General features: G+C 42.4%; 1 protein-coding gene across 16 annotated transcripts in view; it reads left to right on the plus strand.

Annotated features, from left to right (window-relative positions):
- The window catches only part of ABI2 (abl interactor 2), a 63,834-nt gene extending 41,512 nt beyond the window's left edge, over positions 1 to 22,322 (plus strand). For 2 of the 16 annotated variants that reach the window (XM_081833974.1, XM_081833971.1), the window contains exons 4-12: positions 2,119 to 2,136; positions 9,813 to 9,910; positions 10,724 to 10,870; positions 11,946 to 12,070; positions 12,420 to 12,608; positions 15,204 to 15,362; positions 18,708 to 18,794; positions 19,847 to 20,020; positions 21,955 to 22,322. In XM_081833974.1, coding sequence (XP_081690100.1) covers positions 2,119 to 2,136; positions 9,813 to 9,910; positions 10,724 to 10,870; positions 11,946 to 12,070; positions 12,420 to 12,608; positions 15,204 to 15,362; positions 18,708 to 18,794; positions 19,847 to 20,020; positions 21,955 to 22,130 — 1,173 coding nt within the window. In that variant the 3' untranslated portion in view covers positions 22,131 to 22,322. The remainder of the gene's footprint in view (positions 1 to 2,118; positions 2,137 to 9,812; positions 9,911 to 10,723; positions 10,871 to 11,945; positions 12,071 to 12,419; positions 12,609 to 15,203; positions 15,363 to 18,707; positions 18,795 to 19,846; positions 20,021 to 21,954) is intronic. The other 14 variants (XM_081833979.1, XM_081833982.1, XM_081833981.1 and 11 more) reach the window with 14 other exon arrangements.
- Positions 22,323 to 22,683: the final 361 nt, after the last annotated feature.

The following is a 22,683-nucleotide window of genomic DNA, read 5'->3' on the forward strand; positions in this document are numbered from 1 at the left end:
GTATGTCCCTCTCCCTTTTCTGTTTGCATGTCCCAGATGTTGTCATCACCCAGATATAATGTCACCATGTGTGTGGCATTGGCATCCAAGATCAAATACAATTTCCAGATTTGCATGATTTGCAAAATCTAGGGACTAGCTTCCTTTGTGTCTGTACTTGGAATTTTTAAATCACGAGAATAAATAAAAATAATAGGCTTCAGTCTGCATGTAGTTCTAACAGCCCTTGTAGCTGAGTCTAACAATGCTAAATTGTGAATCAAGTTACATGTTCAGTTTGTCTGCTTGTTTTGTGCAGATACACATCTGATTGCATGTTCAAATTTTGTTCAGATTCTTGCATGTCTTTTCCTAAAATACCCTTTCCCTGGGGTATTTTTGCAATTCGTTAGGCATATCTCAAGAGTAATGTGAATACGAATGATTTGCAAGGCTTATAGCCATTCAGTCAGAACATTGTAGCAAGATAATGGCATAGTGGCATGCCATTTTATTTATTTCCTTGGGAATTATATGAGCTTGCAGAGAAATAAATTTGTAGTGCAACCCTAACCATACCTACTCAGAAGTAAGCCCTATTGAATTCCATGGGGCTTACTCCCAGGTAAGTGGGGTTAGGAGTGCAGCCTTAGTTACTCATTTGATGGCTCCTGAACTACAGGCATTACATGCCTGTTTACATTTCAAAAAAGGGGAGATAAATCTCATCAGTGAAGCCATAATGAATGTTTAAGTACACAAATATATTCCAACATTCTTCGCTTGGAGGCAAGTGTCACTTTAATTAGTTAACTTCACTGAAAATGCACAATTTTTGAACAAGTACTAGTCCTAAATATTGATGAATTTGAAACCTGTTCTATAGTGCCTTTTAAAACGCATGTCTATAAGCTTTTCAGATTCTTACAAAGCTGAAATTGCTGTACCAGTTACACTAATGTTTACCCTTGGAGTGTCGAAAATACAGTGTCTCTTTGATTTATGGAGTTACATTCTCTTTTCAGCAGTGTAAATATCAAGGAGACAAGTAGTGCATGCACACTGTATTATCTGAAAGGGAAATTCTGAATAAAAAAACTTTTGAAGAAGAAAGAAAAATGCATAGACAGTAGTTACAGTGTTATACTATCTTTAATCATTAAAGCTTTAAAAATGTGGTAATCAGTTGTAGAGCTCTTTAAGTAGTCGAATAAAACCTAATGCTGATATTTAGAGATTTTAGTTCAATTCCACTCTGAATTAGCTGCTCTGCATATTTTTTTTGGTAAAAACATAACATTAAAAAACCCTTGGTTTTTACAATTATAATACAAATAAATTATTTGTAATCACTTCATGAACAATCTGGTTTTAAAGGTTATTTTGAAAAAAAAAAGGTTCTGCAGAGCAATGATATAAACCATGTCTATGAAAACCTTTTACAAAAGTTACTTTTTGTTAGCTACATCTCACAAGTAGAGTGAATAAGCTGGACCCATGACTGGGTTATCAAGCAAAATTGATGGGTTTTAATTTAATAAATCAAGTAGTGTATGCAGTTCCATGAAACCTCCTTTAATGATGTTAGGTTAAACAGCAGAAGGCTTGTGAGAACATCTATATTGGGTAAAGTTTGGTCACACTCATTGTCTCTGGTATTGAATGGGAGTTGTGAAATATGCCACACATATAATTAAAAAACCTGAAAATTATTATTTCTCAATTGGTTGAAATTTGTACATGCAGTAGTAAGATTTGTTTCATATTACTCTAGATAATTTTTTTAACTTAGTCCATGTAGAAATAAGATGTTGGTTGCCAGAGGTTGTTTCATGGGCGGGTTAATAGTGGCTCTCTAGCTGTCTCTCATGAAATAGTGTTTGAAACATTGAGTGCTGACCTTGGAGTTAATAGTGTCTTAAGATGGTTCTAATAGTGGCTTTATAAATTTCATCTCAAAAACCATTACATATTCTGCTTTAATCACTCTTTCTATGATCTACTGATACATTATTTTGTTGATGCTAAATGCTTAACTTCTTTCTTTTTTCCCCTTCTCTCTTCATATCCTGAAGTTTCAACTAACCTTTCAATGCTTTTCTTCCTTACCTCTTTTATTTGCTTCATTTATGCATTAAGTGGTTGCTTAGATTTAAGGTAAGAAACGACAGGGCTGAATTTCATTCTTATTCTTCAGACTATTACATTCGGGGAGAGTGATAATTTCTGGTGGGTGGGGTGGGGGGGGAATACCGCCTTGAACACTATTCTTTGGTCTTAAAACATTTTTTAAAGCATTGCAAAATGATGACCATAAGGATCTGGATAATGGATGATTTTCATGATAAAAAAGATATATATTTGTGACCTCTGATCTTCCCCTGTGTAATGATCTTTTTATCCTATATATGATGTGATTTGATTACTTGAATTTGCAAGCTTGCCTGTCTTGAAAAATCAAAAGTAATGTGGGGCATGATTCTTTTATGAAAAAATGATGTTTACCAGCTACCCATTCACAGCCCACTTCTGGGACTGCCAAACCTGCTAGGAAATACGTATAGTACTTACATTAGACTGTTATTGCAAGTCAGTACACTGGCACAAATAGCTATGCTCAAATAAAAAACGTAAACTATATTGTGAGACTGCCCTTATTTACATGGATTCCCCCACACTTTGTAGCTTTGAACAGTATTAGGAAGAGCTTAACATTTTTTTCTCAGTGTTGTCATGCTTGAATACATGGTGTTTGCAGTCCAAAGTTGCAATATAGAAAAAGATGGGCATGTCTAAATTCCATTGGAAATCAATCTGATTGAAATGCTTGATGGTATTTAATCTGTGATCCGACTCTTTTAGAATTGTATCCAAAGACATTTTAAAAATTCAGTTACTTTTAAGTGTGCTCAAGGGTTTCTGGCATCCAGTGGGTTTCTGGTTTTTTATTCTTTTCAGTCCTTGACATGTCAGGAATTAGTTGTTGTGCAACCTATCTGGCTTGCCAGCTTGGAAAAGCACATTGCAGATCCCCCTGAGCACATGGAGCTAATTGTGTAGCTCCCATTGGAAAAGCAGCGGAAGATTTTGAAATCTGGTTGAAACTAATTAGAAATGTAAAGATCAGGTAATTGATTGTTCACTATGTTTAATTATACTAATAATTAAAATGTACTTTAACATAAGGCAACCTTCTTCAAGTTTGGAAATGTGGAGCATGCTTTCCGGTGTCATGAGAAACAACAGTGTTGGGGAAGAATTAAGCCAAACTCGGGTTTAGGAAATGAAATTATTCCTAACTTGCTCTGCATACTCAAATTATTTCCAGCAGCTTCATAGCTTAGATGAGAGATTCTTTAAGGATAGGGGAAAAAATAGCTTCTCATAAAAATGGATCAACATTGCATAATTGCTCCATCTTAAATATTTCTGCATATGTGTGTACTGCTTTCCAACATCAGTTTAGGAGTTTGAGCGTAGGTGCTCAGTTGCAACTGAACTTGAAGTAGCAAGCAAGCAGCATTTCTTACCCCTTTTCCTGAGGATAGCATTTCATCATTGGCTTTCATAGTTATTCTAAGAAAGCTATGAAGAATAATTCTCCCTTTTGTTTTGTTTAGAGCGGAATTACCATAGAATCATACAGTTGGATGGGACCACAAGGGTAATATAATCCAGCCTCATACAGTGCAGGAATCTTTTGCCCAACATGGGGCTCAGACCCATTGAGACTAAGAGTCTGAGCTAGACTGAGTGGAATTATTCATATGAAATTGCTGTTAAAGTCCAGCTTGGAACATGTGTCTTCAACACACATGCTTATTAATTAACCAACCAACCCATAATCTAGCCAGTTTATCTACACTTGGAACCTGCCATCTTCTGTCAGTGATTGGCGGGTATCTGCAGCTAGTTTAAAAAGCAGCCAACACTAGAATCGTTAATGGATCCCTTATCCCTGGCTCCTAGATGCCTACTTAGTATGTTGTCTTGCATTACTTTAAGAATATAGTCAGATTTCAGGAAGAGCAACTTATCAGTCTTCAGAAGGTAGTTAAGAAGCTGTTTAATGGTCTATGGAGGATACTTTTAAGAATGTGCTTTTAAGAATGAGCTCCTTGAATGGGTAGCATTCAAATGTGAGGCAATGATTGAAGGTGATAAAAAAATATATCTGATGTAACTGACCATGGTAAGGAGCTCTCAGCCCCCAAAGCAGATATGTCACTCTCACCTTAATTTTCCAAGTACCGTATCTTTGAGCTGAAAATGGCAAATCCGTTTGTGTGCCCATGCCCTTAACTGGTATAAATTTTGACAAAAGGGGGTGCAATGCAGAAAGGGACTTCCCCTTGATATATTTATTTAATTCCATTTATGGACCAATAAAAACATTCCACTACTAGGCTGACTGCAGAGGCGTACACATTCTGCATTTCCAGTGTTGGGCCTCCTCAAATCCTCAAAATCCAAGTCTTCTATCATATTGGCCAGGTGGTCAATATGATGCCCTGAAGATGTTGTGAACTACAACTCCCATCACCCTGTCCATGCCAGCTGGGGGGTGGGATCTAACAACCCCTGGGGAGTAGCTTCTCAGATATAGCTGGTTTTTGTGTGCACTGGAGCACATATGTATTGTTTGTCAGGTGTTGCAGTTGAACCAACCCTGTGCGCAGATCCTTTGTTACCTTTGCCAGGTTCATGGTTTTGGGTGAAGTAGGAAAGCCTCAGCAGTTATACAGAATTTATCCCCTACTCCTCATGCTTGGCCACTTACCGTATTTTTCGCTCTATAGGATGCACTTTTTCCCCTCCCAAAATTGAGGGGAAATGTGTGTGCGTCCTATGGAGCAAATGCAGGCACCTTGGCTTCAGCGATAGCAACGCTAAGCCTCCGAAGCGCAGAGGGAGCGCTCCCTCCTCGCTCCGAGGCTTCGCGTTGCTTTTGCTGAAGCCAGGAGAGTGAGAGGCGTCGGTGCGCACAGACCCCTCTCCTCTCCAGGCTTCAGGGATAGCCGCACGCAGCCCCTCTGGCAGGGAGAGGCTGCACGGTGCTATGGCTTCTTTAGCCCCTCACAGCCTCTCCCAGCAGGGAGAGGTTGCGCGGAGCTAAAGAGGAAGCCAAAACAGCGAGCGGGATCCATCCCGCTGGCTGCCTTGGCTTGTACCATAGCCGCGTGCAACCCCTCTGGCAGGGAGAGGTTGTGCGCAGCCTGTACGCTGCTCATTGGGGCTGGGGGGGGGGGGAAATAATATTTTTTTCCTAGATTTCTCTCTCTTAAAAACTAGGTGTGCCTTATGGTCCGGGGCGCCCTATGGAGCAAAAAAATACGGTAATTGACTTGGGTGAGAGAAGAGGGGCTGCTGTGGGGAAAGGAACCCTTTCCCTCTGTCCCGGACCCTGGAAGCAGCAGGGTCCGTTGGAAATGTTCCTCCCCCACTGTTTACACTAATGCAAAACACCAACCTAAAATCTGCAGGGTATGCTTGAAGGCCACTTTGATACCTATTGCTGAAGAATTTGTATTTGCTGCTGCCTACACCACACACACATTTAGTGAGGAAATGCTGTTTTCATTGTTTCAGCAGTGCTTTCCTCCTTAATAATTCTGCATGACATGCGAGCAATATTAAATTATTGCGAGCGAGTTCCTAAAGCAGTTGGGTGAAGGAGAGATGATGTTTTGAATTTTAATCAAGGGAAATATAAAAAAAGTATAATTGACAAAGACTGTTCTCTGTTTGTTGAAGCTTCATAGTTCATTCTGAAGATAAATTAAGAACCTCTTCTTTCTCTCCCCTGCTTTCCAGTTATTGACTTCGGGAAAATACATATATATTTGGGATACTTAAACAATTTTGTAGCTTATTTTTCCTTTCATTGCTTGTTACACCTCTGTCAGCTCTTAGTTTTCTGAACTAAGTAGTAGAGCTGAGTACAAGAAAATGGGGCTATGTATGTTTTGTAAAAGATTCCATCTTTTTGCATCCTTCTTGAGGGTGTTGATTCTTTAATCTTTTCATTTGCACAGACTCCCCCCTCCTTTTACCCCTAGCTTCTTGCCAATCTGGATACTGTTAAATCAAAGTTGTGCAATGAAAATGGCAAACATCTTAGTCATTTCTGGCTTCTAAAATAGCCATGTAAAATCAAAGTTGCTTCTCTTTTAATGTCAGGCATATGTGCCACGATCCTGAAACCTTTTCAGCAATGCTAAGGGTTTGATCGTCCCCACAGAAACTTTTGCTTTCTTTTCTTAGAAGTCTAAAATATCTTGTCATTTAACAAGCTGCTTTTGAAAATCCTCGTGTCAAAATCAGTTTGTGTGTTGTGGAGCTGTTATGCTGTAAAACCCAAGCTACAAACACAACAGGGCTTATTGTTCCCTAGATTGTGACCACGGAAATGAAATTGAATATGGTGGGTTTCCTTCCTTTGCACTTGCATCCTAAAATGACACACACGTGATACTGCTTACATTTTGTAATCTATATTAGCCTTTTTAAGGCTTCTTAACTTGTTGCAGTGTTCACATTCATGCTAAAAGTGGCCACATGAGTTTTTCCTCTTTATGTGTACATGCTGATGATCTGTGGCCAATCATGGCTCCTGTTGTAGCAGAGTGACTATATCTGCTTCAAAGACAATGGCATACTTTGTGTGAAGTAGCTCTCAACCTATTTTAAGATAAATTCTTGTTCTAAATGCTGTGATTTTTGTGTGGAAACCCCACAAGGTCACAGAAATTTTCATTGCACCTCTGGCGGAGGACAAAAGCCCAGTGATTGTGAGAGGTTGAGTCACACACAATCCTAAAAGAAAAATCATGGAGTTTACCATATTTTTCTGTGTATAAGACTAGGTGCCCCCCCGCCCAATAATGTCAAAAATCAGCGGGTGTCTTATACATGGGTAGAGGGTGGACTGGTGATTGGTTGTTGCCCCCAAAATAGGGGTCGTCTTATACATGGGGGCGTCTTATAGATGGAAAAATAAGGTATTTTTTTTTTATATAAAAAAACCCCCAGTTTACTAGCTTGCCTTTTAGTGTGTATCGAACCTGGATAAATATTTCCATGCCTAGTAGTGAATCTTGGATATTGTATGTAGAAAATGCAGTGTAGTGATGTCGAAAATTTATCCAGAAGAAAAAGTAAAGGCATGTTATTTAGCTGCATTTATACAATCATATGGACCAGTTATTGGGGACGGACAGACAACTTTTGGATCCAGCTTTGAAATTTGAAAACTTAGTTTTCCCAGATTCAAAGATCTTTCAAGGTTGAGGTGTCTTTTCCATAATGCTCTACCAGCTTGTTTCCTGCTTGGCAGGGGGTTGGACTCGATGGCCCTTGTGGTCTCTTCCAACTCTATGATTCTATGATTCATGCTCCACGATGTGGTGGGCGATCCTGTCTTGTGAAAGTGTTGCTTTTTAAAATATGAAATTTTAGATTCATAGTCCAGGGATAAGGTAGCTTTCCTAGCAGCGCTCTCTCTCTCTCTCTCTCTCTCTCTCTCTCTCTCTCTCTCTCCTAGCAGCTCTCTCTCTCTCCCTCTCTCTCTCTCTCTCTCTCTCTCTCTCTCTCTCTCTCACACACACACACACACACACACACAAGCTCTTTCCATACACAAACACAAGTATTAGTTTGCCCATGTTTGTGATTTACGTGGAAACAAGCAGTGAATTTTTTTTTCTTTTTTTAAAAAAATCAACCCACCGTGATGCTGATGAACACAAAACATTAAATTATTCATACCTTGCATTTGCAGCATCGTAAATGTAATTTGTCATCAGCATCTCATGAAACAGATCAATAAAATGGCTACCAGTCCTTAAAAAATGAGGTGATCTATGACAGAAATAACTCTTGGTGATATAGTCTTTCTTTTATACACAAAATGTCACTTCTTATTTTTTTTTTTAAAAAGGCCATATTTTATTAGGGTGGTGTTGCAAGTGAAGCTTCATTTCATATATGAAGTTGATTTATGAAAGTGCTTAGTGCAGATAGAAAGTGTCCAAATAGATACTTTGGGGAAAAAAAATCTTTTGGGAAAGGCTGCAGTGTTTAAACTATAAAGCTGAAAGACCAGGCTTCCTCAACCTCGGCCCTCCTGATGTTTTTAGCCTACAACTCCCATGATCCTTAGCTAGCAGGGCCAGTGGTCAGGGATGATGGGAACTGTAGTCTCAAAACATCTGGAGGGTCGAGGTTGAGGAAGCCTGTGAAAGACTGTATGGGACCAGCACAAGCGCCCTTGAATGACAAGGATGAAGGGTGCAGAAGCAGCAATATTCCTACTGCTACACTGGCTTCTGTTACTTCAGAGTAGACTCTTTTCAGCAGAATGAGATATTCACCAATACTTGGCCAGGTCTTTGCATCCCTCTGGGGAAGTGAGGATACCAGATTATTTCTTAAATTGAGCTTTTAGGATTCCTCTTTGTGCTTTTGTAATACATGGTGTAAGGGTTTCATGTTACGTATAACTCATTCCCTATCCTAGTCACATCTAATAGCTTCATAGACACTGCAGGTTGGTGGCGGGCAACCTCTTGCCTACCCCCAACCCACCCCGAAGTTGCTGGGCCCAAACTCCCATCAACCCTAGCTAGCACGCTCTAGTTGTTCAGGTGAGAGGAGAGTTGGAATCAAATAACACCTGCAGGGCTGCAGGTTCCTCACCACTCAGTCAAACAAAAAACCCCCCGTATTTTTCGCTCTATAAGACGCACCAGACCACAAGACGCATCTAGTTTTTGGAGGAGGAAAACAAGAAAAAAAATATTCTGAATCTCAGAAGCCAGAACAGCAAGAGGGATTGCTGCGCAGTGAAAGCAATCTCTCTTGCTGTTCCGGCTTCTGGGATAGCTGCGCAGCCTGCATTCGCTCCACACATTTCCCCTTACTTTTTAGGAGGGAAAAAGTCTTATAGAGCAAAAAATACGGTAAGTGGTTTCCTGAAATATATATTAAGTGCTTTTGAGAGACACTTCATGTGTTGTGCTGTGGCAGAGTTGCATTTGCTACCGCTAGAATGTGTAGCCAGCATGCTGTTGCCAAACCCCTAGGCACGTCCCCTGGACGCATGCAATGCAAATGTATTTTAAAACTTTATGTTTTATATAGTTCAGGGATATATTGTGGCCCTCCAGATGTGGTTGGACTACAACTCCCATCAGTCCTAGCCAGCATAGCCCAGTGGTCTGGAGTCGTAGGCAAATAATATCTAGAGGGCCACAAGTGAGCCACCCCTGATTTGTATTATAATACTTAAAGTTTGGAAACCCATTTGTCTTTCATTCATACCCTACATTTCAGTAAAATATCTCGTTTGTATTTCTAGGTGGCGGTTCTAAACCTACTTTCTTGGGAACAAACCACATCAAACCCCGTGGGGCTTACCTCTGAGCAGACGTGGGCAGGATTTGCATAGCTAGAAATGCAGTGAGGGAAAGGATGTTGCCTTGAGCTTAGTAAGCAAAGTTTCCCTTGAGATAGGCACACTTTCCTTTTTGCTGGTGATTGGAAGTTAAATGTGATGGGCTAAAGGCACATGCAGTCAGAACAACTCTTAAACATGCCATAGAACCACAAGTCCTTTGAGCACATCTTAACTATTGTATGTAGAAATTGCACATAGGTGCATGGCCACTGGGGCTTCTACATTATTATTATTATTATTATCATTGCACATTCCCCTGCTTTTTTAATGTTGCAGATAATGTTGCAGAATAAATTAAGGGTTCTTAATTTATTCTCAGTCGTTGACCTGAAGAGTTCAGTGAGGTTTGCTTTTCTTCCCATTGCCTCTCATGCAGGTTAGTACACAGAATATGAAAATGGGTGGCCTGCCTCGTACCACGCCACCCACCCAGAAGCCACCCAGTCCGCCAATGTCAGGGAAAGGAACGATTGGGTAAGTACAAGTTCACGCGCATTGGAAAGGGGGCAGGGTGCAAAAAGGGAAGGTAAAAATCCTTTCTTGCTTTTACTATTGCTTCATTAGTGCCTCAAAATGACATTGTGGGCTTTGGAGGTGTCTTGTCTCTCTCCCCTGTAGGCAGATAGCACATTCATAGCATCGCCAGGAGGTGGAAATAATGGTTGAATATAGTTTCTTTCGGCAGGAGCCTTTTGGGCTTTTGTTTGTAGAGTAGCTCTACACTGCTGTACCTAGAAAAAGTAATGGCCCTGATTATCCTGTACGACATGAACAGAGGAATTTCATGGGCCCAGTTAGGTCCGCTGAGAAGCACGGCACCAGCATGTGGAGTGTTCTCACAGGCTCAGTAGAGTCCCTTTTTCTCTCTTCCTCTTCTGACCAACTAAGTGTGCAGGCACAATGATAGACCATCGATTGGACCAGGAACTAACTCTCTGCATGCTTCCCCAGTCTGCCCTCTCCTCTTAATGCAAGTCACTGATGCACCAGAGCAGAAGTCACTTACTTTGAGAGGAGAGGGAGAGCTGTCTGGGGACATGGGCGGCATGCAAAGACCTCTCTTTTTTGGCAACGCCTTCTTGTGCGCCATGAAGGGGGAGTAGGAAAATTGGGCTCTGTTGTGCCCAAGGGAATCCTTCACAGGCGCTGCCCCGGCGGTGGACTGGATCCTGCCCTGTGCATTTTCAATATGAACAGTAAGCAGGAGTTCTACACTGCCTTGCCCAAAGGTGTTTGGTGTATTTCATTGTCTGAAATTGCTTCCATACATATGTTTTTCTTGTGTAGGCGTCACTCTCCCTATCGCACACTGGAGCCAGTGCGTCCTCCAGTGGTACCAAATGACTATGTACCTAGCCCTACCCGTAATATGGCTCCCTCGCAACAGAGCCCTGTTAGGACAGCTTCTGTGAATCAGAGGAATCGCACTTACAGGTATTCAGTCTGCTCCTGCACAAAATATTAACAATAATTAAGACACATAACACAGCTTTATAGTGATCTGCTTTTAACCCCCCCTCCTCCCTCCAACCCTTCACTTAGAACTTCATAAATTCATGTGATTTCTTGGGAAATCCATTGGGAGTTAGAGGGAAACCATGCTCGTTATGCTACATGTTGTATAATGCGAAGTTGTTTGTCTAGGAAGAGTTTTTTTAAAAGATACACAATTTGCTTGCCGAATTGTGTATTGTAGCATATGAAGTCTTGAATAGAACTGTATCCTGTTTGTTTGTTTGTTTGTTTGTTTGTTTGTTTGTTTGTTATAACTTCTATTTATTTGCCTCTCCGTCATAAGACAGTCATGGTCGTGCACTGTTTCTAAAATGTGGTGTCTACAAATGAGGGTGATGCTGTCATGAGGCTTTATTGTTACTTCCCAATAAGTTCTGAAACCTGAGATTCCATGCTGAACAGACATTATTATTATTATTATTATTATTATTATTATTATTATTATTCCTATACCTGGAGATGAGACTTTGGTGCCTGTGAAAATGTTGGTAACATGAAATAGATAGGAAACATGACTGATTTAATTCCTTTATGTGGATTTGCAGAAGTAATGTAAAAGCTGGAAAAAGGCCTTGGCCTAAATAGGTCTGCGCTAAGGAAATTGATCTGCAGAACAGATTAGCCCTGGCCAGCATAAAATGTAATGGTATGTTGGTGAGATTTCATGGTGCTGTGCCAAAAACTATTTTAGGCCTAAGCGTTTTTACTTGTGGAGTATTAAGCAATGCAGATAAAACCAACCTCCTTCTAATATTGGCCCTTTGCCCATTAAGAGTTGATATTTCTAGGGTCCTGAAAGCCATTTCCTATAATCTAGCAGGCAACTGTTACTTGTCAGTGATGTACCCTGATTTTAGCTTGGACGTAGGGGGAAAAACGGCAGCACGCCTTTCTTTGTCCCCAAAATTGCGAAGTTTAGCAATCTGCGTGTGCCTGGCATGGAATGGAATATGGATGCCTTTGTGGTTTGTTTGTTTTTATATTATTTCTTTAGCAGCAGCGGGAGCAGTGGAGGGAGCCATCCTAGCAGTAGGAGCAGCAGTCGAGAGAACAGCGGAAGTGGAAGTGTGGGAGTCCCTATTGCTGTCCCTACTCCGTCCCCTCCCAGTGTGTATCCAGGTAAATCTCGGGGGACAGGGGCTCCTCTTGGGTTTGGGCGATTCCTTGGTAATGGCAATTATCCGTAAGCTGCTTTGAGTCCTGTCAGGGGGAAAGGCGATGTTTTACATTGGATAAGTTGAAGTCCTCCTCCCATTCCCCACCCCGTTTTTGCTGCATACCTAAGGGGTAACCCTTTCCCTACATAAACATTATTCTACCTATCCTTCCTCCCCCCGCTGCTGCCATTTTTGGGGCTAGAGTTTTAAGCGTTTGTGGAACGTTCCGCACAAAATACTCAAAAGCTTTTCTAATCCTTGCTAACCGTAACTCCTTATTAACTCCTCCTCTTCCTCCTCTTTCCACGTAGCCCCTGCCAGTTCTGCTGGCACTTCTCCCCTTCCTGCTACTTCTGCCCCTGCTCCCACTCCTCTCACTCCTGCAACTGCCCCATCCTCTGCCGCCCCAGATGCTGCTGCCGCTGCTGCAGGGGCTGTGCCCCTTGCCGATGGCTTCACATCTCCAACTCCCCCTGCTGCTTCTTCCACTCCTTCCGCAGGTGAGTTTCAGCTCTTCCTCTTGAGGCAGGTCAGCCAAGATGCAATGGCAGCCTAAGACTGGTTTTGTTGAGTACTACCGATTCACCGAGTTTCCTACGCTTGTGTGGTTTTCATTGGGAAAGCGTGACATTTCGTTTTCCATCCTTTCATCATCTTTCTCAGCTGCTGAAAGCACCTTGTTATACTGAATTGTTTGGCTTGCTGTGTTTCTTTGTGCGTTGTTTTCAAAATGCCCCTTTGTCTACCATCTGTCTCGGTTATTTCGATCCAAGCATTATTCTGACAACCGCACATTATTGACTTACCATACTTTTCCGTGTATAAGACTTATGTTTTTTTCTTTCCAAATCATGGTAAAAAGTGGGGGTTGTCTTATACATGGGTAGTGCATAGGGTGGGCGTTTGATTGGTTGTTGCAGCGGCTGCCAGCGGCTATTGTGCGTATGATTGGTTGCTGCATCAGTGGGTGGTGTTGATTGGCTGATGCTTTGGCAGTTGGGTGGGTGAATTGCAGCTGCTGCCAGCAATGGGACAGACAGGAGGCAGATTTTGCGATGCATATGGGTGAGCTATCTTCAACAATAACCCCTAAAAAAAGCTCAACAATGCTGAGCAATGCTCTGCAAAAAGCTCAGTGACTTTGTGCCATCTCCCCTCATTTTCTTAAATTTGAGTCTCCCAAAATAGGGGAAGTCTTATACACAGGGGCGTCTTATAGATGGAAAAGTACGGTATTTGCAGCTTGTTTCAAAAAACCAAGTTCAACATTTTGTAGGTAATATTGCATCAGAAACTCATTGCTTGGAATCATGGTTGTAATTCTTAAGTGATGGCAGTGTGCAAGACGGAGGCTGTTTAATATTTAGGGGGAGCAACTGATTTACAAGTAGCAAAATAGATTTTTCAGGTTTAATTGATTAACCTTTTAGGGGAAAATATTGCTGTACTCTAAACTTTACCAAGGCACTGCTTTTGGATTTGAAAGTTGAGGCGCGGGGGGGGGGGGGCGAGAGACCACCTGAAATGAGCAGCATAGTTGGGGGTTCTGTGAGAGGTGAAACCCATTCAAACTTGGAGCAGTTCACGGCTGACTCTTACATGGATATTTGCTATTTGATTATTTTGCAGTTTTTGGCTTTGCTAAACATGTGTTCCCTTTCCATTCAAAAGTATTATGGACGTAAAAGTTTCTGCTGCGGTGGTTCGTTCCAACATGTTGGTCATCAAGTGGTGAACGTGCATATAGGAACTAAACCTTAGTTGAGTTACTCTGGAAAATCAGGCAGAGCACACTGTGCTTATGTACTTGTTTCATGTTTCCGTCAGCTTCTTTGAGAGCTAATGGAGAATCAGCTCAGAGACCTCCTTTTTTAAAATGCTGGGTAGAATGCTACCATTCTGCTCTGCCCCATATTAATCTTAACAAGTTTCCTTTGAAGTGTAATTTAAGGTATCCCGTCGTATGTGCCTGCTATGTCAGCAGAATTGCTTCATTTTCAAAAGCATAACATTGTAGGTTTTGTATTAATGCCGAACCTCTGAATCATATGAGCAGCTTTTAAAGCATGTGAAAAAACACACCAATGGGTTGTTTCCAAAGCTGTCTTCTCACAAGCAGAGTAGACTTGCAGTCATGCAGTGGAATTTCACCTTCCTCTCTTTACCACTGCAGCCTCTCTTTCACACCTCAAATTTGCTCTGGAGGTTTGGGGGACCCATTGGACTTGGGGATTTTTTTTTTGCGGGGGCGGGGTGGCAAGAAACTGCAAGGAGGGAGGTAGGAGAGATGAAGACCCGGTGTGTGAGCCAAAGGTCTACTTATGCAACATTGGGTTCCACCCTTTGTGTTCAAACGTCATTTTAGATAAAGCTGATATATATTAGTATATATATATACTAATTTTTTTATTGAAAGTTAAATGGTACAGTCATACCTCAGGTTACAGACGCTTCAAGTTGCATTTTTTTGGGGTTGCAGACCGCTGAAACCCGGAAGTACCGGAACGGGTTACTGCCGGGTTTTGGCGGTCGCGCATGCGCAGAAATGTTGAATCGCAACCCGCGTGTGCGCAGAGCACCACTGCAGTTTGAGAACGCTGCGGGTGCGAATGTGCATCCCGCAGTGATCACTTTCGCAACCCGACAGCCCACTGCACATAACCATATATGTCCACCAAGCATGGCGAGATTAAATAAAAGAGAGAAAAAGGAAATGAGAAACAGCACCTGTGTAGAAGGGAAAGTGAAGGGGGGAACCCAAAATTGTATACTTTACAAAGTTGTTACTGTACCTCACCAGATCTTCACCTATTACAGTATTTGTAAGAATGGATTCCAAATATCATTGAATTTGTCCACGGCAAGTCTGCGTTTATATGCAAGTTGTTCATATGCTGCAAGTTTGTATAAGTCTTCAATCCAATGGTAGAAGGGAGCCACGTTTTTATTTTTCCAATTCATCAGTTTCAGTCTTTTTGCTGTGGTAAGGGCATGGAGAGTCCACTCATATGAAGCAGAAATCTTTATGTGAAAAGGCAGGATTCAGCTTCAACATTTTTGTCCTTACCCTGACACTTTTCTCCCTTCCGAAACAGGTCATCCTGTTCAGTTCTACAGCATGAACAGACCTGCTACTCGGCACACCCCTCCAACAATAGGGGGCTCTTTGCCGTACAGGCGTCCTCCTTCCATCACTTCGCAGAACAGCCTTCAAAACCAGGTGAATGGAGGACCCTTTTATAGCCAGAACCCAGGTAAGATGCACCACAGTGAAAATCAGTACTCTAACCCACCAACAAAAATGCCAGTGTTGTGGTGCCTTTAAAGATCTAACCACATGTGGCGATGGTGAATAATTTGACCTTCACCTTAAAATCCTAAATATTAATCTCTGATTGCGGGGAAGGGGTTGCCTTTCTTTGATAAAGTATTATATTTGAAATGTGGCTGTTTTGGTAATTTATCAGTTTGTCTGTACTTTCTGCATTTTATCTTCCTCTGGCCTCACTGTTTACAAGCGCCCCCCCCCCCATTCCCCGCCCAAACCATATGCCTGTAACTTGAGATAACACTTTATTCATCTGAAGTGGAAACATATGCCATGAAAAGGTTAGTCTTTAAGATGCCCAAAGCCTTGGTGTTTTCTGCAACAGACTAACATGGTTATCCCTGAGACAACATTTTGTTTCCCCTCACAGTTCTTAGTTCACTAGGTGGCCAGATTGCTAAAGAGATGGCTTGTATTTGGGAGGAAACCTGGCTTGCATCAGTTGCACATCATAGAAGCAAGCATGGGGATCTTGTCAGTTTGCTAATGTTTCATAGGAGATCACTTGATGGAATCCTGAAGTGCACAACTGCAAATAGGCGTGTGAATTGATTAGTCTGAGAGCCTGTAACTTGACAGAAGCCGCACTGGTTGAGCTTCATGACTTAAGTTGTGGCATAAGTCTGGCTCTTCCACCCCTAAACCAACACCTCTCTACTGAACCTAAGTGCCTAGAATATATATGCAGGTTAATAATGGATCTTCACTCAGTGCACATAACCTGCACAATGTCTGGAGTTTGCACACACCTGTTGAACTTGAATATTTGTGTATGGAATATTTTGTGTTTGTGTGTGTACATGTTCAAAACATACCGAGAAGTGTCCCTAAATATGACAACGCATAACACTCACAAATGTGAAAAGGTGTTAATAATAAGCATGACTCTTTGCATGCTGAAGGAGAGAACCTATGATTATTCACTCTTTTATGGGGAGACCGACTTTTGAAGGTTTGTTTTTATGCAAAGGTATTTTCTGGATGCTCAGCAAGTTTTGTAGAATCCTTTGTTGTGGTAAGAGTTGTTAAATGGGTGGCCCTTCATTAGTCGGTCATTTCGTTGTCGAGACACCACAGAAGATGCCAAATAGCCAATAAAGATTAGGTAGTTCTCATTCAATCTGTTTAGCCAAGCAGAATGTTATGATTTTAAAGGGTGGCTTGCTTGGATTGTAAATTCACAAAAAGAGTGGCTTTCCCGTGGCGCAAATAATGAGAGGTTTGTAAGTGTAGAGTTTTAGCGAATGAAGATGGGATATGTCATTGGACTTGGACCTCATCCAGGGTAGAGGCAAAAGGACCTCCAACAAAGACTCACTGTCGGGAGAGGACTGCTGAGGACAACCAGATTACTGTGGTGCCATAAAGAGGGAGGGAAATGGCAGGGTAGGGGAGCAAGGAATGCCATTTGAAAATTGGCCTGTTACCTTTTCATTGAGGGAGCATCAGAAGAAGAATGCATTTGAGAACATGGGCTTCAGCAAGGGAGAAGGGGCGTGGTGCTTGCTGGGGGAGATCTTGAGACTGGTTCTCATTCTTTTCATTGTACATGAAGTGCACTCCTGCATAGACTTCCCCATGTTACAGGCACACACTGTACAAGAGAAAGCAAAGCAAAAATAGGTTCTGCACACGACAGCTTGATTTTAAAAATGAAGTGATTGGCAGCAACCATGATCTGAGGGGGCAAGTACAGTGGTGCCCCGCAAGATGAACGCCTCGCAAGATGGAAAACCCGCTAGACGAAAGGGTTTTCCGTTTTGGAGGCGCTTCGCAAAACGCATTTCCCTATGGGCTTGCTTCGCAAGACGAAAATGTCTTGCGAGTTCCTGCGGGTTTTTTCCCCTTTTTTCCCCCTTTTCCTAAGCCCTAAGCTGCTTATCAGCTGATCCGCTGATAAGCCGCTTATCAGCTGATCCGCTAAAAGCTGCTAAACCGCTAATAGCGCTAATCTGCTAAGCTGTCAATGGTCTTGCTTCGCAAGACGAAAAAACCGCTATACGAAGAGCCTCACGGAACGGATTAATTTCGTCTTGCGAGGCACCACTGTATATAGGTAGCTCAATTTTCAAAAAGTTGTGAGTGCTGAAATATTCTCATTTAGAAATGAGTAGCACTCACTGAACGACTCAGCAGAGAGTACAAGAATGGGAGTCTCTGACATCATTGAGTTGTGGGGGAAACCTAAATTCTGCCCTGACTCTCAAGTTGCCAAGACTTGGGGGCCAGGATTGGGTTTTGCTTCCAGCTAAACTGTGACCCCAAGTGCAGCTACTTTACTTACCCGTAGAAGTGAAAGATTCCCATGGACTTCTGTGGAAGGAAGGAAGTAAATTGTTTCAGCTGCTGTCTCAAAGCCATGCATAATGGTGCTTAATCGCATAAGCACACTTCTAAAATCCTGTTTTAAACAGTCAGGTCACACAGTTCATGAAAGTGTTCTGTGTTCTGTGTGCTCAGAAACACCTCAAGTAAAGTTATTCTAAGTCCCAATCCTGAACATTTTCTCAGACTGGGTTAAGAGATTGCTTTCTAATTTGCTTGTAGATTTTGAATTTTTATGAAGAAATGTGAAGCTGTAAACGTTGGTCTTTGGTAATGCAAATGCAGGCTATGTAAAAATGAAGCTCTGGAAGGTCCTTGTGGGTTGGGGAATATTTTCTCTGACTGCACCAGACTGTCTTCCTAATAGCCAAGGATTTCTGTGCTTCTGCCAGACTTGTTTCAGGACTGGTTCTGTGGAGACTGCAGGAGACGAATCCCTTAAGCATCAATTATTTCTGTTTAATAATAATAATAATAATAATAATAATAATAAGTTATTTATATCCCTCCCTCCCCAGCCAAAGCCGGGCTCAGAGCGGCTAACAGCAATAAAAATAACACAGTTTACATAAAATCACAATCAATTAATTGAAATACATTCTAAAATCAATTCAGAATCAAATTAATGGTAACCATTGGGCTAGAGTTCTATGAGGATTACTAAAGGAGGGGGTCAGACTGTGCCTTGGCCAAAGGCCTGGTGGAACAGCTCTGTCTTGCAGGCCCTGCAGAAAGATGTCAAGTTAAGAAACAAGCCTGATGATTAATACAGCTTAAAGCAAATTTCAGTGTTGTCCTTGGCAGCTAGGTTCAAGTTGACCTGTTACTATTTTTCCTCCCTTTTTCTTGCATTGAGTAGGAAACCACAGTGCAATCTCTCATGTTTTGGGTTCAACTTTTCTAACCGGAGGCCTGCTTTTTTATTGTTGTTGTTCCTTTTCTGCAGTGTCTCTTGCGCCGCCGCCTCCCTCTATCCTACAGGTAACTCCTCAGTTACCACTCATGGGATTTGTGGCCAGAGTTCAGGAGAATAGTAAGTATGCGTTTTTATTGTCCTTTGATTCAGGTAGAAATATTTTAGTAAGCTTAAGCTCACCTGCAGGCGTTAGGTTTGGATGATGACAATGTCTCTTGATCACAGACAACCTTGTAATGCCCACTTGCTTATCATCTAGCAGACGTTCCACATTTAGATTGGTTGTTCATAGACTGTTTCATAAATTTTGTGCATCTACCAGTCAGCAGCCAAGACAGTGCATTTTGCAAAGCGTGACGCTGTGGTCTTCTGCCAGGCAGAAGCGGAACACTTTTCATGTGGGATTGGGTCAATTACCTTCTGGCCCCCACTGCAGCAGTGTCCACATAGTGATTAAACTCAGAGCTTCAAAGTTCCTGCTTTACAATTTGAAGCACATGCAGTCCGCCCCAAAGCAAAAAAAGCGACTTAACCAAGAACTGCCATTCAGCATAACCATATGGGATTGAGAACATAAGGACAGCCCTACTGAATTCAACCAAAGACCCACCAAGTCCAACATTTTGAGGCCAGCCAGATATCTATAAAAAACCACTAGAAGAGTGCAAGAGCTATAGCACTCCCCCCCCCCTTTTGAGTTCCCTAGCAAATGATGTTCAGAGACATACTGCCTCTGAGACTGGATTTGGAAGTGCTAGCAGCAGGTAATGTGGAACATGAATCTCTCTAGAAAAGGGCTGGTCCTCCAGCACTGCTTAATTGTCAGAGATGATGGGAGCAATGGCCCAATGACACCTGGAGGGCCACAGATGAGCTACCTCTTCCCTAAAGTGGAAAAGCTGCTGTTTTCCCCGATGTCCAGTGTTTGAGTGTCAGACTCGATGGAAGGTGAACTTTGAACCTTGATCAGTGATTACAAGCACTGCCTTGGATCTTTTCTGTAAAAGGAGGACAACCCATCGAAGCAGACACTGGACAGAGGCGGCGGGGGGGGGGGGATAAGACTTGTAAAGCTCTTAATGTATTAGATGTGCTGTATAGCTTTTAAATTCTAGGAACTGCAGTGTGTATTTTTCTAGGAACTGCAGTGTGGATTTTTGCTCCTCTAGTTTCAGACACACCCCCACCCCCACCCCCAGTAGATGAGCCAGTCTTTGATGAATCCCCACCACCACCACCTCCTCCAGAAGATTATGAGGAGGAAGAAGCCGCTGTGGTAGAATACAGTGACCCATACGCTGAAGAGGATCCACCGTGGGCACCGAGGACCTACTTGGAGAAAGGTACATTTGCTGGAAGTTCTAATCGTAGAGTTAACAGCTGAGGCAAGAGTCTTTTCCAGCCGTTTGACATGAGTTCAGCTCACTGCACCTTCCTGGCGATGGCCCATCCTTGAGAGCCTTCAGATGTTACATCCAAAATGTTGCCCGGTGGTGGCACAAAGTGAAATTAACATTTTACCAGTTGATGGTGTGTCTCAGAGTCCGATCCACTTCCTTCAGCATGAGGGAAGACAAAACCAACGTTGGCCAGTCCATGTGAAGCAACTGCTGCTCTCTCGGCTGGTGCTGGATCCTGGTAGCCGGTACTTTGCCAGTTTCCCCAGGATTCCAATACAAGCAGGGAACGGCTTGGATCTGTGTTTACTCTTTTTTTATTTAATAAGCAAGCCAGCTCTTTCCAATCTCGCGGTTTGGTAAGAAAAACCTGTTTTCCATATCCTCCCCATTAACAATTGTCATTCTTGCAAACTTGCACCACAGGGCTGGGAAGTAGGATCTGGCTGGTGGGCTGGATCCTGAACTCCCCCACTCACTGGGAACTCCACTTGCTCCTCAGTGCCAAATGCATGCCTGCTGGGATCAGCTTTGCTTGTCTGATTGGAGCTCCCAGATGCAAAGATTCCTGCCTTCAAGCAGGGCTGGTAAGCCAGAGGGATCAACTCCACATAGGTGTCCTGGTGGGGAACTCTGCAGTGGGCTGATCCCAGCTGGCTTGCATTCAGCACTGACTGCAACGATCTGGTTTGTACTCTAGATCCATTATTTCCTTGCAGCCTTGCCTGCTCCACCCCTGACTTCAAGGCATGGCTGTTGGAAAAATGGCCTCACAGGCCAAATTAGGACTCTTGGCAGGTTTAATTTGACTCTCAGGCTGGAGGTTTCCCATGCCTGTTGAGTGACTGTCCTCTAGTATCCTTTGCTCTGTCGCATAACAGATCACAGCGTGAAAAAGCATATTGAATAGTAAGTTAATTCATATTTCTTATTACATCTGTAAGCTAACATTAATTCAAATTCCCCCTTTTTCCCCTTGGAGAGGAAAGAAACGAAAGAAGTTTTTGTGCGTGAGAAAGAATGCAGAAAGAAAGGGAATCTTAGCCGATTAAAAAGTAATTCCATAAGGTCTTCAGCCACCTGAATTTGTGGGCCGTAGTAAAACAGAACTATGCAGAACTACCAAAAGATATTGGAAGTTCTGCATCTGATATACTAGAAAAACAACAATAGGTGGACAGTCCTTTTGAACTGAATTGGTTTTTCTTTCTCTCTTGCAAATCTTTCCTGGCCTGTTTGTTTTTTTGCTCGTATGCAGAAACTAAATTCATCTCCATTTCATCACTGCACAAGTTTGAGAAAGGAAAAGAGCAGTTAGAATTCCTCGATAGACCTGCCTTTTGCTACTTTTAGGAAAGCAAGCAGCATTTTTTAAAGATGCGTAACCCATCAATTTACTATGTGGGGACTGTTCTCACCAAGATCCCCTTTTTATTATATGAAACCAGAGGGGGAGCATCATGTTGTGTTGACTTTTTCCAAAATAGTTTTATACATTGGTCATTTGGGAAACCCTAAATAGGCTTCCTCTTTTTCAGTAGTAGCAATTACTTGGTTCAGTCTTTTGTATATTGGAATGAGAGGCGTGGAGTAGCCCAAAATTTCTCCCATTTTTATTTTTAGAACTGCAGCATTTGAGCACAAAATATTCTGAAACATCTAAAGTCACGTTTTGGCCTTTTGGGCGAGGAACTGACTTCTTGTGCAAATAGGGAGAAAGACAACATTCAAACCGGCTACTGCTAAAGAGAAATTTCTGCTGTTTGGGAAATGAGGGATTGCCCAAATGAAAGCTATAATATGATTTTGACATTGCCTTCAGTTCAGGCAACTGCTTTCTTGGGATTTTGCTATTCTCTCCTTTTTCTGTTTGCTCCTAGTTGTGGCGATCTATGACTACACTAAAGACAAGGAAGATGAACTCTCCTTCCAGGAAGGCGCCATCATCTACGTCATTAAGAAAAACGACGATGGTTGGTATGAAGGGGTGATGAATGGAGTAACGGGACTCTTCCCAGGGAACTACGTGGAGTCCATCATGCATTACTCAGAGTGAAGACGGCCACAACAAGAGGCAGATTTGCACCTTGCTTGCCATGAGGTTGTCGGGCTCCCCAGATCTTCTCCAGCGGCTGGGGGGACCCTGTCAAATGAACTGAAGGAAGGAAGGATCATTGTAAACAAAACCACTCTTATTTTTTTTGTTTTGCTCCCCCCCCCCCAACCATTTTATAAAATAGTGATTTGAGTTGTTTTGGAGAAATGGCTCTTCCATTTGCCAGCAGCGGCTGGGCTGAGCTGAACGACGTATTTTAATAAGCTGACCGATTCGGGTGTAGATATAGGAGATGTAATGAACTTGCCAATTAACCGATCCGTTGCTCAAATTGTGACCCATTCAATCAAGACATGGGATTTTTCTCAGGAATAATGTAAGCCCTGGTATTGGGACATCCCAGATGCCAGTGCTGAAGGGTTGGCTTCGATAGGCCATCCACCCCCCTTCTTCTTTGCCTTTCCCCAAGTCCCCATTCTTCACTCTCTTACTATTGGAAGAGCGTTATTGTACTGGCAAACATTTTGGGGTTCACACACCAACTGGATCTCAG

Source organism: Podarcis erhardii (assembly GCF_964252035.2).
Source record: "Podarcis erhardii genome assembly, chromosome: 1".
In the NCBI taxonomy this organism is placed as follows: domain Eukaryota; kingdom Metazoa; phylum Chordata; class Lepidosauria; order Squamata; family Lacertidae; genus Podarcis; species Podarcis erhardii.